Source organism: Glossina fuscipes, unplaced genomic scaffold, assembly GCF_014805625.2.
Source record: "Glossina fuscipes isolate IAEA_lab_2018 unplaced genomic scaffold, Yale_Gfus_2 112, whole genome shotgun sequence".
Taxonomy (NCBI): Eukaryota; Metazoa; Arthropoda; class Insecta; order Diptera; family Glossinidae; genus Glossina; species Glossina fuscipes.
The window spans coordinates 5,667,182-5,686,729 of NW_023998455.1; the positions used below are offsets into that span (position 1 = coordinate 5,667,182).

A 19,548-nucleotide genomic window follows, 5' to 3' on the forward strand; every position below is an offset into this window, starting at 1 on the left:
AAAAAGAAGAAAAATACGTAAATAAATAAACATAGAAAAAAGTCATAATAATAAAAATTGAAGTTAATGAATGAGCAAACACTAAAATAAACTAAAAAAATTTAAGTGAATTGTGAGTAAAGCTCAGTTCGCTTTAAAGTAAAATAGCAATTAATGCAATACATAAAGTATTGCAATTTAATGTTGCTGTAGTATAACAGTAATTAAAGTTTTAAGGAAAATGTTCAAAACGAAATGATTTATGATCGTGTTTTGAATCTTAAAAAAAAAAAAAATTATATACACACACACATATCATAATAAAATTTTATTTAATGAAAATTTAAATTTATGCTGTTAACTGTAGGTTTCAAATTATGCACAACAATATAAGAACAGCGACAACAAAAACACAAATCACAAATTGTAATTTTAAAGGTTTAAAAAGCAAAAAAAATAATAATAATAATAATAATAATTAAATCAAAAAACAAATAAATAGATAAATAAAACGGCGGGAAAATTCAAAAGTCTTCAAAAAACCCTCTCCGACAGCCCAAGCAGCCACGAAAGGCAGCCAACGAGTAGAAAAAATTGTCATCTTTTGCTACTGCGATATTCAGCAAAAGCCCGGCTTGTAATATAATTAATTTCAGCTTGGCAAACTTATGCTCAAAAATGTATATACACATACACATATACACACATACCCATTGCACACGTTCTTTGACAACTGTGTGACAACATTAACTTAACAATAGTTTTTTTTTTTACCATACTTGTTGTTGTTCTTGTTGTGTTTTCTTTCATTTAAAACGCTCTACACACAGACCCCAACACGTAAACAATCTTATTTAGGTTTGTCGCTCATGTCATAATATATATATATATATAACGAAAAAATGTTAAAGGAAATGTATGCAACATGTTAAAAATACAAGAACAACAACAATAACAAGAACAGTGATTGTAACGACAAGCAAAAACAACAACAACATGAGCAGACAATGTCACAAGAGAAATTCTTTTATGCAATTTCGTTGTTTGGTAAACACTAATAGAAGGCTTAGATGAAGAAAATTACACTAAAATTTTTAAATAACTTTAATATTAATAAGCAAGCAGCGAGGCAAACATAAACATGAAAAATTAAGCTTTAACGTCAAACTCACTAACATGTCAGTTAATCAAAAACATTATTTTATTTATTTATTTTTTCATTTTTTTTTTTTTTGTTTTTTATGTAGCCTTTTTTTTATTCTTCTTGTTTTTTTTTTCGAATTAAAAATTACAAAAAAAAAAAAAATTAAGAAAACTTTAAGATTCCCACGTCAAACAATTAAACTGAATAATGTACAATGTTGTCGCTAATTCATTCAGTCTTTCATTTAGCTTTAAAGTCTCTCTTATATGTATATATATATATATATATATACATGGACACACACAACCACAGAAACAATTTAATTTAATCATAATTTATCATATGTATAAGAAATTCATATTAAAGTAAAAAAAAAGCGACATACAAAAGAGTTGAGCCAAGTCTGTATAACAAAAACAATGACAACAAAAAGACCAAGGCAGCTAGTTAAAGAAACCTTATGAAGAAAACAATTATTGTGAGAGAATTGCGAGAATCATTATTCAAGAGGAAGTTCCTCTTAGCTTTAGTTTATAACTTTGTAAGTTCTATTCTTAAATGAAAAGGAGAGAAATTAGATTAGGTATGAAAAACAGATTACAGATCAAGAATCAGATCAAGGTCAAAATTTTAATACAAATTTAGTGAAGCAGAACAATTTCTAATGCAGCTTTTAAATCTCTCCCTTTGCCTCCCCATCTCTATCTATACCTATCCACATACGAGGAAGTCAAAAATGTTGTCCTCTTGCTTACAAGGTCAGGTTAAGGTCAATTAGAAAAACGAAGAGGATATCTTAAGAAGCAATTTTTTATTGTTCTCTTTGAGTATTGAATGTTGGCGAAGACAATCAAGATCTGCTGCTAGTGTTGTCACCTTTGGGCGGCAGTTATAAATAAGGGTCGCTTGAACTGTAATTGTTGAGCAGGCATAACTTTCTTCTCCGCCAGAAGGGTATCTTTATATGCGAACTCCACATAAATGCTTAGTGAAGTTTAGTTTGTGATCAGTACTTTGTTAAAGCAAAGCAAAGGTAAAGGCAAGAACATCCCAATGTCTTCCCGCTGTTAATATGCCAGCAATGCTTTGTTTATCAAGTGGAAGGCTGGTGGATTTTTTTTAATAAATTTTGTAAAAGCTATCAGCAACTAAAAGAATAGAAGCGTTAAGCCAGTAACTAGCATTTCTGTGTGCCTTTCCAAAAAATGTCAATATTCTTCACATTTCAATGGGCCAAGTATGGGAAAGCGACTGCCTTTACGCCACTAATATTACGCATATCATCATCTGCTTCACAATTAAAGCAGATTAAAAGAGTAATAAAATTTTCTAAGCAAGAACTGAAAACTTTTCTTAAACAATTATTGAAATCATGGACTTGTCGAAGCCCTATTGATAAACTAACCAAATTGAAGAGAGTCAGTCAGTTTATTTTTATGCGTCCATGTAATATTTGATCAAAAAACAAAAGCTCGCCTGAGATCTTGTCAAATGTTACGATAGGAAAGTAACAAGGCTTAAATTTAAACTTTCACCCATCCCCACCCAAAAAATGGCTACATTTGCACTTGATTTGTCTAACGACAAGAGAGAGAAAGTAACAAATGACATAAAACAAAAGTCTTCCTTTGAAAAAGTTCACGCTAAGTAGTGCAAAGCAAACATATTTTTATAACGAATTAGCCAGTGACTTGCTCTGATTGATCCAAAGGTCACCAGCAAACATTTGGACAAAGGTCAACAGTTGCCATGATAGGATTCAGCTCGACAGTAAACTGCTTTGAAAGGAATCTTCAATTTGCGTCATTGTGGACCTTTTACAATACATGTCTATAAACCTATAACATACAAGTATGGGATTTAAATCGGGCTGCACTTGGAATCTTTTTAAAAAAAAATACATATGTATATATGTATAAAAGGACAATTATTTAAAAATTTTAATGAAAAATAATATATCTTTTATTTATTAGATAAGTTTTTATACCGATCACCAAAGAATGAGATGTATATTCATTTTGCCAAACACGTTTGCCACGCCCAGAAGTAAGCCTCAGAAATCCCATGAAGCATGTATATACATTCTTAAGCAGCAGCATTCTGAATCGATTTAAGCATATCCGTCTGCTCGTCTGTGTAATGTCTCTTGTATGCCACTGGCTGCAAAAGTGAGGCTATCCTCTTGCAAATAAGGCAAAAAACTTTGGAAATTCTTGCAGGAAGGTTGGTTTTGAAAATGGCACAAATCGGCCGAACAACACGCTTATAGTACGACATAGAGTGGGACCATTTTTTGTCTTTTAAAAAGGAATAATTTCTCATTACTCGTAAACTACCGCAGATAAATCCATAAAAAGTTGAAAGTGTTTTCTACGGGCGATACCGTAGTACCTGTACGAAAATTGGGACAATTGGATTACGCCTATTTTTTCCATATCTTTAGCAAGCAAAGAAGCAATCTTGAAAAGCGCCACATATATAAATAAATTCTTGGCCAGTTTCAAATTCGAAATGCAGTCAAGCATGACCGTCTGCTCCTCCTCCGTCCAACCGCCAAACCGTCTACGATCTGTGGGAAACATTCTTTCGTTCGCAAAAATAAAGATTTCGCCTAAAAATTAAGAAAAGAATTTGAAAATGATTCGAACTTTTCAAAGCGGGTGCCTACAATGCCCACAAGCGGATACAACAGATACTGTGAATACCTTTGCTTTTCGTATTTTTTTGCTTGTCATTCCTGAAGTACAACACATGCATCATTTAAATTTTTTCGCTTTTTTTCTGAAAACGGAACAAATCAGCCCCGGCCACCCGAATACAAACATTTAGTTCTTTTCCTTTTTCTAATTTCTCTTTTAAGATAATGATGGTGACTGTAAAGATGCGGTCACGGCCAAATGAAATTTTGTTGCTTGTTTTTTTTTTTAATATCTATTTTTTTGATATAAAACTTTCTTCTTAAAAAAGGATGATGATATCCTCTTTTGGATTTATGTAATAAATCATTAAACAAAGAGAAGGTACTCCGCAAAGTAATCGAGTATATATAGAGTTATGTTAACAGTTAAAAGTTATAAGAGAAAACTTTAACTGATTATACGGTAAAAATGAGAAGCAGTTACGACCGTATATAGAATCGCAGTACCTCCTTCTCCCTATGTATTTGTCTTATTTTTTAAGCTCAGCTGCAAATTGTGTTTAGTTTACCCGGCGTGAGTACTGTGCCGCAAAGTTGACGAAGGACAAGCTCTTAACGGAATCGTATGAAAGGATAGTAACTGAAACCATGGAAGACACTTTTACTTCCAGCACATCATAGACGTAAAACTATGAAAAAAATGTGCATCAAAAAGAAGAAAACATCGCGACGATATCATTAGAAAGTGATTAAAAGACTGCAATTGCTCAAGGTATTCCCGATTGACATTTTAACCGGTATAGAAAGAATAATGTAAAGCAAAGTTCTCTATACCTCCCAAAAACGATGGCGATCTATTAAGTAAGTTGGACGTACCTATGCCTCCTGCGCCAAGAGACGGAAAAGTTTCCATAAAATGCTAAAAACTTTATTTGAAATACTTTACAAATAGTCGAATAGTTTTCGAACTGTACATATATGCATACATATATATATATATGTACGTACGTATTTAATATTCTTAGGATAGTAAGCAAATCTCATTAAATGAATTGAAATGAAAATCAGGTAAACACTTCTCGTGAACGATTAGTAAGTAAATTCTTGCCTGAATGACAAGCATACACACGCACAAACAGACAAAGGCCCACCTATTGCTCTAAGTGTGATTTTGATTGAAGTCGACAATTTTTCATTAGGTTAGTTAGGGAGAATTTTATGAAATAAAAAATATTTTTCGCTTCGCTTTCCAACAGCATCAATATTTCAAGTTAATTTCGTTAAAACTAATGTTTGTATATTTAGGATTAATCACAATAAGCATTAAGCCGACGCAAGAAGGTAGTTAAGTGCGGATAAAAAACAGTCTTTCAGTTTATCGCCGAAAAGGAAATACATTAAGTTCATCATAGTACTTGTTGTTATGGTGAGAAATACGCGGTCTTTTAAGCACAATTCCGATTTTTAATTTCATAACAATTTTGGACAAAGCAGTTAACATACAAGAGGTGAAGAAAAGAAAGAAAAGCAAAATTTTCAGACATATTCGCTCCCGTGGATGCGCTGATCGGGTACTTGAAAGTCATTCATTAGATCATAAATTTTTAAACAAAATTAATTTTGTAAATTTTTTTTGAAAATTTACTTTAAATTTTAATTTATTAATAATTTCGACTTTTTGAATAAGAAAAGAATATCTGAGCGATAGGCTTCCCATTTGCATATGCCTGTGAAAATATAGAATCAAATTATCGCAAGTGGATCTTCGACGGACTAAGGACCTATCCAATTCCCACAAACGATCACGATTGTTGCAATATTTCACCTAACGGTGTATATGTGAAAATGTTATTTGTTCAGCTTGTTTGTTCCACGCTGTCAACGGATCGCGTTTCCGAAAAATATTGAATAACTTTATCATTTTTTTTCTTTTTTACTGAAACCAATGTGTAGAACGTGGCCCACATTTATTTACTACACGTGAAATAACGGTCTTAGTAAGTTGTGGATTTAAAGTGATATCTCGGCCGAGCGACTCTTTTTTATGTACCATAGACGACGTAGATTATAGAGACTTTGAAGCGTTCGTTCTTCCGGTTGTAACGAAAATTGTCAAAATTGTATGGTTTCTATGTCGGTATGGTATCCAACGTCGTCATAATGAATCGCACGCAAGATATTAGCTACAATGTAAGCCTTTAACAACAACATAATTGCATTGAAATATGATTTCCCTGTAAACACCTCGGCCGGGCTAATGCTGCTTTAAGTCAGCTTGTGGTAGGAATTCTTGGTAAGGATTTGCGGCATACCCATTTACACACACATTTAAATTGAATACAACGTAAACAGCTTATTAGCATTTCTCTCCCTTGATTTGAGGTCCCTGAACACCAATGTACATCTTTTTTCGTCCTCTTGTTAGCGGAAACTTCTAAGGAACAATTAGGAATGAAACAACCCTTGGACAACAATTTTAGATATAAAATATCAGTTCAATATTTCTGCGGAGTATATCTATACAGTTACAACAAATTTTTTCAATAAACTTATCTTTGTATGTCGATCCGAACATTTGAAGAGTTTTATGTGTAAAAAGAGTTACAGATGCATATAGATAGAGGGTGCCTAGGTTTCGCTTAAATACGAATGTAACTTTCTTAGCTATTATTGTGTTTTTATTATTATTTTTTTTTTTTTCTGCAAAGTAAGTCTAACTTGTTGTTACAAGCGCGCACTTAGGCATACACACACCGTGATGGTAATTTAAAACACGATAGTAATCAATTTAACATGCTAGAGTACACCAACAACATGTTGTCAAAAGTTTTTCTAGCTCTTCGAAATATATTTTATAACTATTCCACCCAGAAACAAAACGAAAATAAAATGAACAACTATACACACGTACATATGCATATATATATATATATGTATAAATGAAAATTTAGTGGAAGAGCAAAGAGAGATTATTTCTACCTTAAAGAATTCCTTCTATCTTTCATATCTAACGCACTTCTTACAATGAAATGAGTTTTTCTGAGGTTTTCTTTTTTTTTTTCTTTTTTGTATCTTTTTAGTTAATGAAACCATAAGCCACTCAGAACAATCACGTGCATGTTTAAAACTTACTTTATGCATGCATAGATACACATCCATATAAACGTACATTTAAAACATATTTCTTTAGATATTCACTCATATTCTTATGTGTGCTTAGAAAAGATCGTTTCTTCCCTGTACAATGCTATCGTATATAGAACTGCGACGGAAAGCTACGTCGTAAAGAAGAAAAAAAATAAATAAATGAAAAAAAAAGCGCGCGGCATTTGCTAAGCTTTAATGTTTATTGTTGATGATCGTTTATAAGCAGAACGTCTATCTGGTTGTCTAGTTGACTGTCCGTCTTTCTAACTAACTGTCTGTCTCGTGTATATATATTGCTCTCCCTTGGAAATCTGGTCTGCTCTTTTGTTGTTTGTTCTGTTTCTCTTCCTTTTTTTCTTCTTTTTTTTTTTTTTTTTTTTTATATTCCTTTACCAACTTTAACAGAAGGGGAAACAAATTCTTTTTCGCTCGCTTGCTTATATATCTTTTCTTTTTTTTTTTTTTTTTGTTTTTTATCAACCTGGACATGATTATTGTTGTTGTAAGAAACTGTTGTACGTGCTCGCTTTACGGCTTCTACTCTAAGAACTTTACATAATAATGCATACTCCTTAGATCCGTATATAAATATATATAAATATATATATATATATATATATATGCGAAGGTATTTCGCTTGATACGGTAACGAAATAATGAAAAAGAGGCATAAGATATAGAAACGAAACTCCTTAAGTAATATTATGCCGCACATGCATGAAAGATTAATTGTGTTATACCAGTATATGACAATATATTATGATTTTGCATATTTTTTTTTTTTTTTTTTTTTTTTGCCTCTTAGTTTTTACTTATTTATTTATTTATTTTTTATTTTTTTTGTTTCCTCTTTCTTTCATAGAAGGAATTTTTTTTCTACAATTTTCTGTTACATGCTTATCATAACGGTACTTGCAATATTCATCTGAAAATCACTTTAGTGGTATACCAAGAAATCTAAAATTTGTTCCTCTTCCCCAGCACCCACGTTTTCCCGGAATTCTTAGGGCGAACAATTCTTTAAAAATAATAAATAAAAAAAAAAAATTACAGCGTCGTTGCTCTAGGCACACAAAGTTTGCAATTAATATCTGCCTAATCAATTAAATAATAAAACAACTGACTAACATTCCATTTTATATAACGAAAATCTTTCTAAAAGTAACTAACCAGCCATAGATTAACGCAGCCGTAATCGAAATTCGTTTCGTTTTTTGCCAAAACTGGATTTATGTGTATGTTTCCACAGTCAACTTCACACTTAACTCACATTGTCATTATATACTTTGGCAGCTGATATGATCTGTGAAAAAGTTTGCTTGATTCGTGGCAATAGTCCTGTCGAATATGGAAAATAGAAAGCAGCATTTTCGGCACCGGAAATGTAAAACTACTGTTCAAGCAAGAAAAAAATTATCTGATGTGTACGGTGAAAATGTATTGACAGAAGGCCAGGCTCAACGATGACGACAAAATTGATAAAAACCCGCAAATAACAACGAATAGCTGGTGCAATCGCTCAGAGGTGGAAATGATCGAATTCAATCATTCAAGATTACGTGCGAAGTCTTCACCATTCATTTTGGACAAAGTAAAAAGAACAACTCACTATAGTTGCAAGCATTTAACAAAACCAGTAGAACTGTCCTCAAGCTGAAGACATAATTAATAATTTAATTGGAATAAATCGACCGTACTTATCCTATGGCGTTATTTACTTTGGCGAACAACTTTTACTGCAACACTTCACTATATGGTTTGAAACCAACATTTTATACATTCATCCATCAGTAACTCTGACAATGGAAGTGACGACATTACCGCAGGTATTAGGAGTTACTCCATTTCCGATCCCAGCGGTATCAAAAACAAGTCATCTTACACTTTTTTTCCTTTTCGCTTACGTTTCCCTTTCTGTTCCTCTTTCCGCACCTCTTTCGAACACTCTTTTTTCTCCTTCTTCTCTCCTTACTCCCCATTCATTACGTGTGTTCTAATCTTGAAACTGTACGATATATTCATGCCATGATCGATATATTCATACCTAAGCGGTAAGCATTTTCAATCTCATGAAGTAATTAAACTAGAAGATTAAAATAAAATGAAATGAAGAAGCGCTCGAAGAGTGTTTTATAAACGTCGTTCAAACCGGCCAAAATGCTAATAATTACGCAGCAAAGTTATGTACGCGAATAGTCCTGCCGTTCATCCACTACATTGAAAAAAGAAAGAAAGACTACCCGCGACTGTTATATGGCATTTTTGATGCGATTGAAGGAAGCAAGCAGGGAAGATGAAATTCTCTCTCCGATGATTAGTACAGCGATGTTGTTTGCTATCGTGTTTTACAGATCTAGCCCCCGACATCTATTAGTTGTTTGCAAATTTTAAAAGATGGCTCCAAAGTACAAATTCACAAAATTGAAGTGTATTTTGTGGGTCTTGATAAAATTTGACTTCTTTGCTTAGTCCCTGGAAACATAGACGAAAAACAAGAAGAACAGCATTTCGACCCATTCGTTTACAATGTTTCGTTAGCAAGTTGCGAAATTTCTCAATGATCACGACCAAGTAATCCAGTAGCTACAGCAACAACGCGGTTGAGAGGCAAGCATAAAATATTAATAAATAAAATCCAAAGTTCGTTTATAATGAATGCCACAGCTTGGAGCAACATTAAGACTTGATTGTCTTACCTTTAGCAATAATGGGAAGTAATTAAATTTAAATGAATTGCTTAAGACCGTCATATGTTCTTTACGTTTGGAGTTTTCAATTTCTATGAAAGAACTCACATGAAAGAAAACATTTTAAGATTTAATCAGTTTAGCAACATATACAGACAGCACGAGAATAACCAACCGACTGGCAAAGTGATGACTGACTTAATTCCCTTTTTTTGTTACTGTTCTTGATATCTTGACATCGAGTAAAAAGTACTAAGAGATTTTTTGTCAATTTCTTATGCGTCCAAAATGAATTTTCTACAAAAGAAATTTTTCTTCAGCACATAATGGCCATCATTCTAGGATCTTTAACCATTTTTCCAAAACTTCCACTATTTGATTGGTGTAGAGCATCGATGGGTTATCGACGGAATACTTGCTCAAGTCATTCTCACAATCTTCTTTTGAAGTCAAGCTGAGATCTTTATGGCAATGCTGCAAAGAGTTCTACAAAGGGTGAAGTAAATACTACTTAAACACGGCAAGCTCCCGACTATATTATCAATGCATCAAATCATCCCGGCCCCCGCTGAAAGTTTCCTCAATCGTTAAGAATTTCTGCGGTTCGGTATGATGGAAGACAACGTGTTCTTTACTTATCAACTCTGGTCGCTTTCCTCATACTCTTGCACACAATACTCTTAATCACAAAACATAAACATTATCTTAGGCGGAACCAAATCAGGCTTTGTCACTTTTTGTTCCGCCTCATCACCTTTTTCGCGCATTATTGTCGTAACATGCATGTTGTTTTACATGAATTACATAAGAATATTATTTCAAAAAGATATAAAAGATTTCTTAGCACTGGTTGGCTCAAAAGTTAGTTGCAGTCGTAGTAAGTTTCAATTGCATCGAAAAATCTTCTTCTTTACAATGGTAGCATACTTGAAAAGTTAAACTAATCCTTCAATATAGTTTTTCAACATATCATACTGCAACACCTGCTGGGTGTAGTCATTACTTTAAAATTTAATCCATCTCTTCTTCTCTCATATGAAAAACTTCAAATTATAGGCAAGAAGGAGGCTATCGTGTTGTCTAGTGGTTAAGAAGTCCGGCAGATACGCGGGCGAGTTCGATCCTTATCCAGGGCAGACCAGTGAATATTGTATTTTACATACTTTTTTGACAAAACCCGTCAATTTATACGGAACCGGAAGCGCGGGGATTACGTCCCGGATTTTCCAATTTATCGCTTCTTCAACATCTTCTTTACTATAATTTTTCTTCCACTGTGGTGTTTGCGAATACTATTAAAATATTATTGACTTTTCGGAAGACAGATATTGTCGTCAAATAAGGTAGACAGTTACATTATTTTGCTTCGCATCTTCTAATTTCGTATCTTTGACAGAATTCATTATAAAGAAGCTTTGAGGAACTGTGCAAAACATATCGGAATAGTGGAGGTAGGAATATGTCATCATTTTCATTATCTCGAGAACTGCAATAGATCGGAAAAACTCAATCTATACTCTATGTGATGACGAGCTTGTTCTACTTATGGTTTTACTGCTCTACAGATTAATTTGGTCAATGTGGTTGTGAGCAAAAGGATTCTCTTTACCCGTTCATAAAATTTGAGTGTTCCACACATGAATTGTTAGTTAAATTTTACAATCTGTCGGTTTTTACTTTCATACCCTGCTTCAACATTGCTGCCAGATCGAGTATTTTTTTGCATTAAAAGTATCGCATATGCTCTGCTGTCCGGATAAATGGAAATGTTTGCCAACATATTGTAATTCAGTTTTTATATCATCGCTTCGCTAAATCATATTGTGATATAAATGAAAATCCGATATAAGAATGGAAAGAGAAAGGGATGTCCGATCAAAGAGTAACGCAATACAGTCATGCCGCAAATACGATAAACTTTATTGGTGCCCAGGGATACGACGATTTTGTGATTAACCCTCCATTGTTGGTAGACTTTAATCAGTTCAGTAGAAAATCATCATCATACACACACACTACTTGAGTTTTCAAGGCATAAGTTGCCATCATAGCTTGTAATTGGAAGACGTCACGCATTCGGACGCATTATAAGTATAGTGTTTAGAGGTCCAGAGTTCAAATGAATACATTTGACGTATGCGCTTGTGCTAGCATTAATGAACGTAAGAATCGTTGGTAATAATTAATTGCAAGTGACTTTTTTTTTTGCATATTAATAAAAAATTTATTTTTCACATCCAACAATGCAGCAACAGAATTGCTCGGCTAGAAACAAGTTTTACGAAACCTGCACGGCAATAATGGCCTAAACTATGTCTCGCATATTTACTTTAGGTGTAGAAGGCTTAAGTGAATTAACTTTTTACATCCTTTTCTATGGGTTAAACGAAATATAGTAGAGGTTTTACGAAGTTATTTGGGCAGATGAACAGCCCCAGGAAATTTGGGAAATGCTTGCTACGGCGGCATATGGAGTGGAAGACCGCGTTTCTGTTCGATTTTAGTTATTTTTTATTTATCCTCAATTGTTATTAGAAAAATATTTTTACCGTTATTTTTGCTTTGAATAAACGAAAAAAAGAAGACAATTAAAGTAGCAATAGAATGCAAGCTACAGAAAGTATTGCATAATTCATCCACTATTAAGCTCTGGTGCAAAAACAAGTTAAAGAATATTTTGAATCTTTTGGATTTCGCGGATAAAACATTTGGAAAATGATGTGATTTTAGTACTGGTTGGAACTGAAGGCGAAAAAAAACTATGGTGACGCTACTCAATTAGTTCGTAGGATGACGTACAACTCTGTTGGTTATGACGTCGACATTTTGGGGTGCGCATGATGTAATAGTCAACAAATATATGTTACGAAAAGGCAAAGGATCAACAATGAATGAATGACATAGCATGATTAATGCGCTGGAATGGCAATGCTGCAGGAAAAGAAAACGAGCCCAAAAGGAGAAGAAATAAACGCCCTTTCACCAAAACCATGCGTCATGCCACAAATTGATCACCACAGTTGTAAAATTGCATGAATTGCCTTTAAATCTACTCCTATGTCCACCATGTTAGCCCTAAGCAAGTAATTACTTGTTCCCTAATCTCAAAAAAATCCTGGCTGGAAGGAGATATGTTTTCAACAAAAAAAAGGGATTGCCGAAATTCGAGCGTACTTTGACAGGGCCGGACAATTCGTTCGATAAGAAAGGGTTCGCATAAAGGAAATTATGTTCACGTATAAGTCGAACATTGTCTGTCGAAACATAAATCTTTGCTTTAATAATTCTTTAACTTTTTATTCATGCATCAAACAGCAAAATTAGTCTTATGAGATAAGCAAAAAAAAAAGAAAAAAAAAAATAAAGACAAAATAAATTAAATTAATTTTTTTGTTTTTCTTACTTTCATTAATAATAAAACGCGAGCCACGTACAGTCGCATACATATGGCAAATTATCGTTTTTGCATACAACATGAATGCACTTTTTTGCATATGCCAGCACTTTATTAAACTGAAATATTGCTTGATTCGCTTACTATTAAAGCCATAAAAAATTGTATAAAAACTAAGTTAAAAAAAAAAGTAAAAAAAAGACTACACGCATGTACGCACATATATATATAAATATATGCTTAGTTTTATATTAATGATAATCATTTTGAAGATTTCTAAAACTCTATTAGTATTGTGTGCTATATGCGATGTGCGATTGTGCGGACGAGCGAAACAAAGGCGAAATAATATAAAATTTTATAATAAATGCGTTTAATAAAATTATTATCATTTAACATTAATATTTTATAATGCAAAAGTAATAAACAAATTGCATTTAAAAACAACATATAAATGCGCATATATTTGTGAAGGTATAGGCAAAGAAACTTGTTTTACCTAAAGTCCACTCTATCTCTCTCTCTCTCTCTCGCCCTCACACGTTCCCTTCTCTTCTATAACCTAAAGAGACGTAACGTCAAATATATATATATATATGAGTGTTTAGATATTTAAATGGATTTATTAAAGCTATAGATGTAGTCTTGTACTCTGTTCAGTTTTGGTATGGTTTGGATCCTCCTTTGACCTTCTGCGTGTTTATTATTGTTGTTGTTCATTATTATTATTATTATTATTGCGTTTTTTTTTTTTTCAAAAATAAAAAATAAAAAAATAAAAGTTGTTCTAAGATAAATTAAACACACAACCAGAAATGACAGGTTTTTCTGTTTTTTCATTCACAGAATAATACTTGTGCTGATGCGTCTGTTGATTGTTGTTATTGTTGATTGTTGTTGTTGTTGTTGCTTGTAGCATACTACAGTTTATGGTTTTTGTTTTATGAAATTATCAAAAGAGGGTTCATTTAACTTTTTAACAAAACAGCAAAGGCATCGGCAATCGGCAAGAACAACAACAGCAGCAACAATTACAGAAAAAGTGAGTGAAAAAAAAAAAAACAGAAAATGCGAGTAAAGAAATCTTTTAAAAAAATCTTTTTAAACTCATAAATTTTTTTTCAAAATAGAAAAAAAATTCACTTTGTTTTCTTCTTCTTTTTTTTTTCATATACGATGCATTTTCTCCTCCTCAAGATCTTTATGGTGAAGTAGGCGTGTTATTAATTCTTTCCTTTCTTTGTATTTATCGTTTAATGTTTGTTTACCAACTCACACCACATCGGTATGCGCGCCTCTTTATGCTTGTTTGTTTTTCGTAAATTGATTTATTAATAAATAGCATGAAAAAAAAAAAAAAAAAACCAAAAGTCCAACACCGAGAGGAGGAGAATGAATGAAAGATTTTATGAAAACCAAAAAAAAAAATAAAAATAAATAAATAAATATATAAAAAAAAATAAAACGAGAAATTATTGCCAATTGAAAGGAAAAAAATGTAGCCACAGAATTGAGTTTAAATTTTTATTAATTAAAACATAATTTTTCTGGTTAACATTCATTAAATAATATTTTGATTGTATCCTCTTTATAGCAGCAAAGCAAAGAAACAATTTATGCTTTATTTTTCTTAATAATTCTTTCTTTACATTGCAACCGAATTTATGCTCAACACAGAAACAATTAAAAATAAAAATTGACTTCTTGTCTGAGGTGCCTCCTATAAGAAACTCTATAATAATTTCAAGTTCCTCTCCAAAGAACAAAAACTGGAAAAATAGGAATAGAAAATTGCTTAATAGTTAAAGCTTTCCGTTTCGTCTCAAGGAAAGTTTAGAAAATTAGGAAAAGTGTCTTTGCTACAATTTGCGGCGGATGGGCGTCAGCGAATAGAAGCTTCTAGGAAGTATTTGAATCAAAGTTTTGATCAAATATTTTAATATTATTATCACTACATCTCGTCTTACTTTGCATTTTCTAAATTCACTATGCTTTTAATACGGTTTTCTATTTTTTTGCTTTGTTACTTTCAGCGCTTTTTCCAATATTGTGTTGCTCTCCAAAGTTGTTTATTATCCTTTTGTTTTGACCATTCAAGGCATGCGAGTTACACATTGCAGATCGAAAAGAAAGAGGTAGGTAAAGGGAGATTGGTTCCATTCGCTCAAGTGTGAATGTCGCCGTAAGTTTCTAGGAAATCTCTTTAATGCCTTAATACATACTTTAAACTTTCTTACTGCTGGAGATGGATGGAGAAAATTCATTATCCAAAGGAAATGTTGCAGACCTAATGTCTTACCTTTAGAATATGTTTATGTTCAGTTTCATCAAGATAATCATTCAACTGATATGACACTAATCTAAGACTAACACTGTTAAGCAAGCGTAATTTCCAATATCCCATGTTTGAGTAGACCTCTTGAATCTTATGTTGAGTGAACATCTCTAACGCATAAAATATTTATGCCCGTTTTCGATCATTATAAAATCTGAGATCGACCTGAATACCTGTTCCACGCAACTTTCTACTACTGAATTGAGCATCGATTGGTTCGTCTATTTTAAAAAGAAGGAGTAACTCTCCGTGTTTTATAAAATGCCAACCTTTCGTTCGCAACACTCAAGCGAAAGAATTTGGGTTAGAACTTTGTCGTGGCCATCTCTGAATCACAGAAATAGGCACAAAAAAAAAGAAGGGCATTTTGCGTCTGTGTAGCCTTAAGTAAGCTTCAAATTTTCCATTTAGATTTGATATCTATGACTATTTGATAACTTGAGATTAATTAATGTAATCCAAACATGTATGTTAAACTGTCAAGTTAATTAAAGTAAGCGCTAGAGTTAACTTAGGGTCGTTTGTTCAGCTCAGCGAGTAGGAACCTACTTCCACGTGAGGGGAATTTGAAGTAGTGAAAATAAATCCGCTTTCGTCCAAACAATGATTTTGAAGCTCAAGTCATTTGTTCAGAAAAATTTTTAGTTAATTGCTCTAACCGCAAAGTTGTAGTCTTCAGCGGTGAGGCAAAGGAACTTAAACCAAATTGTTTGTGAAAGAGGTCACGCCTTGAATAAACAATGTCCTATGCGTTTTACTAGTTAAGTAGCTCCTAGCAAATCGACCAGAGTTGAGCTCTTACTTAGTCTGAGTCAATCTTTATCTCAGAGCTTAAAGCGATTGCTGCTACAAATCAAAAATTTGTCATAAAAATGTTGTATGCATTTTTCGGATCTTCTTAAGAAGCGCATCAGTCGAAAAGAGCAACTAAGAGCAACTAAGAGCAACTGATTGTTTATTTCGTGATATGATTGCCGCAATACAATCAATTACGCTACACAGCACCCAAAGGTGCCAAATGCAACTTGTAACCGAATTCCGCTTGTAAACAAAAAGTCCCGTCGGGTAAGCACTGCTGGAGACTGCACTTTCGCTACATAGTTTTTAAAAACCCAAAAGCACTTATTATTAATAATCAATGGAAAGGTTGTTCATTAAAAGTGTTTCTAAAGCAAAAAATTGCTTTTTAACTTAAGACGTCTCCTCTTTCTTCTGACTTCAACCGGAGATTGATTTCAGATTCCATTTTTTACAGTCCTGTGAATGAGAAAGCCGCAGAAAAACTATGCCTTAAGATAATATTGTTTATCGCTTAAAGTGAGATACTTATAGGATGTTTAGCCAGAGATAATTAAGAGTCTTTTTAGGTGAAAGCAAACAAAGCTCAGCGATTTCAAAGGAGTAAACACATGTTTTGACAACCGATACCCGATACGGATTTATCTATTTCGCACGTGTTCCGACTAGCATCTGCGTATACTGTTATCATACATTTAAACAGATTTCTGAACCTAATAAAGTTTTCATCAATCACACAAACATTATCCACACTTTCATTGCCACTTTGCCGTGATATTTTTAATGTCATTTAAAAAATTCCGACCACCATCGAAAAGAGGAAAGAAAACAAAAGACAAAAGATGCTCTCACACTTACCTTCGCAGGTAAATTGCCCGTAATGCTTGCCGGAACTCTTATCACCGCACACGACACATTCGATATTCTGTTTGGGATCGATTTGTGAGCCACTATTACTACTTTGTGAATGGGAACTGTTCGCTTGTGAGCTGGGCGTCGAACTACCACCACCGCCTCCACCGCCGCCACCCGCACCACTTGTCCCCGCACCCGAACCGCTACCGCCCGCATTACTACTTCCTACCAGACAATTCGTTTGTGTGTTTTTTAGCATACCACCTAAATCCTGACCGTGTGAACTTTGATGGGCACCCGATGTTGACGTATGATGACCGCCGGCATTCGCATTTGACATACTTGAGAGATCCTCTTTGATCGTATGATGTTGAGCGTTTTGTTGCAGGTTCGTTTGTTGATTATTGGAAGCCGTAAGGCCGGAAAGATCTTGCTTAATGCCCACCGATTGATGGCTGGTTACGCTAGACGGCGTTGTGCCGCCACCTGTCCCCACAGATCCGTTATTTGTATTCTGCGTGCTCGTTAAAGATCCAGGCCCAGCTGAGGCATGTAAATGTCCGCCCAAATTAGGATCATGCCAAGCGGTGGGCGGTGGCACACCCAAAGCCATAGAGCGCGGCAAGCCCAGCTCAAAAGCGGACAATTCCGCACCCGATTGCGGGCGAGGATTGAAAAAACCCGGTGCTGTCGAGGGCGAAGCACACATAACGCCGCCACCGTACACGCTTAAAGAGTTGTGCGTTATCATTTTGGCGGCCGTCGTTGTTTCGGCACAATTATAAGTAGAATGATGCACTTTTTCGTATTAGATGCCGCAGCCTCTAAGGGACAACGGTCTTGTTTTTTCCTTTCAAATTTGATACGAAACCCGAAAAATTATTCAGAGAAAATTTATTATATTTTTCTTTTCTTTTTCTCCTTTTTTTTTCAATATTTTAAAATTCCATTTGATCACTTTTTCAATGAAAAGAAAATAAGAAAAAATTTGAAAAAAAAATTAAGACATTTTTTCTTCACATCATAGAATTTTTTACTTCTTTTTTTTTATTTTTTAATTTTATTTATTTATTTATTTTTTATTTTTTTAACTTTGCAATATATTTGTTAAAATTTTCTCATACTTTCATTATATGGGAATAATTTATTTCTTTTCTTATTTAAATTTTTTTTTCACTTTATTTATCTATTTATGCAATTTTCCCTTTTTTTTTCTTTTTTAATATAACATATTCCAAAAGGAAAAAAAAAAAAAAAAAAAAAAACACAAACAAACTCACTTCTTTTCTTTATTTTCGTTTAAACTCTTGAGCTCTTTGTAGTGTCGATTTTAGATAGAATTTACGTATTCATTGAATTGAACCTTTTGATCTTCGAGAATTGAAAAAAATTATATGTAATTTTTTTAAAATTATTTATTATTATTATTATTTTTTGTTTCTCTATTTTCAGCGTTTGCAACTAATTATAAAAAATTAAATATACATATAAGTAATGTTTTAAAGTTTTAAAGAAATGCGCGTCGTCATGCGAGCAGCGAAAATCTCAGCTGTTTTCGTAAGGCCTCTTAGAGCCTGACTGGCAAAACATTCGTGGCAAAAGGTACACGACCCGACCCGACTCGACCAATTCGACCTAACGACATAACACACAAATCTCTCTCATTCCACCACTCAAATCCTACAGATACATTGATACCTTGAAAGCCATCCAGCCAGCCAGCCAGCCAGCCAGCCAGCCAACAAACATTGCACTCTGTACAATATACAACTACACAACTGACAACGCTACCAATCTAACTAATGGTGTAGTTGTGTTAGTGTTTGTTTGTATGTAGCTCAATATAAGCTATAATACTCTAATATACGATTAACCACCCCGTTATATGACAACAGTACAGCACAATGTTCTCTACTCTACTCTCTATTTCTCTCTCTCTCACCAACCGCATAGAGCAGCTGTTCTTTTCTAACTCGCCTGTGTGTAGCATCATTTGTGCTCACGATGATGAAAATGAAAAATACTCATATTCATTGACTCGGTGTGTGCTCTCTATTGTAAGCGGGGCAAGACCTTCGATGTATTTTCCGTGCACTTTTGAGTCACACTCTACTTAACATGCTGCCGCTGTTTATGTTGCTGTTTTCTACTGCTGCTGCTGCTGCTGCTTCTGCTGTTGTTGTTGTTGTTGGTGCTGGTGGCTTCTTAACACCATATACATACTAATTTATATACATACGTATATTCTCTCCTATATGCATGCAATCCTAACTAACTATACTCATAGCTCTTTTGCTTCGTTGAATCGTTTTTCGTTCGTTCATTTTGCATTTTTCTCATTCAATTGGACTTTTTTATTCCTATTTTTATATATATTATACGTACTTTTTATGTATTTTTTTATTATTTTTTTTTTTTTTTGCTTTTGCTATTCAACCCAGTCGGTTAGCTCGGTTAGCTAACTAGCTACCAGGCAGTCAGTCAGTTAGTTGATTTTGTTGTTGTCGTGTTCATTTTCTTATTAGTTCAGTTAGTGTTACTGTCGGTTACCTCAAGTATGTTTCAATTTTT

General features: G+C 33.6%; 1 protein-coding gene across 3 annotated transcripts in view; it reads right to left on the reverse strand.

Annotated features, from left to right (window-relative positions):
* The window catches only part of LOC119639468 (steroid receptor seven-up, isoforms B/C), a 68,673-nt gene extending 49,656 nt beyond the window's left edge, over positions 1 to 19,017 (reverse strand). The window contains exons 1-2 of one of the 3 annotated variants that reach the window (XM_038036866.1): positions 18,258 to 18,978; positions 16,981 to 17,934 (exon numbers count right to left, since the gene is read on the reverse strand). In XM_038036866.1, coding sequence (XP_037892794.1) covers positions 16,981 to 17,728 — 748 coding nt within the window. In that variant the 5' untranslated portion in view covers positions 17,729 to 17,934; positions 18,258 to 18,978. Of the gene's footprint in view, positions 1 to 16,980; positions 17,935 to 18,257 lie in introns of all 3 variants that reach the window. The other 2 variants (XM_038036867.1, XM_038036868.1) reach the window with 2 other exon arrangements.
* Between the last annotated feature and the right edge of the window lie 531 nt (positions 19,018 to 19,548).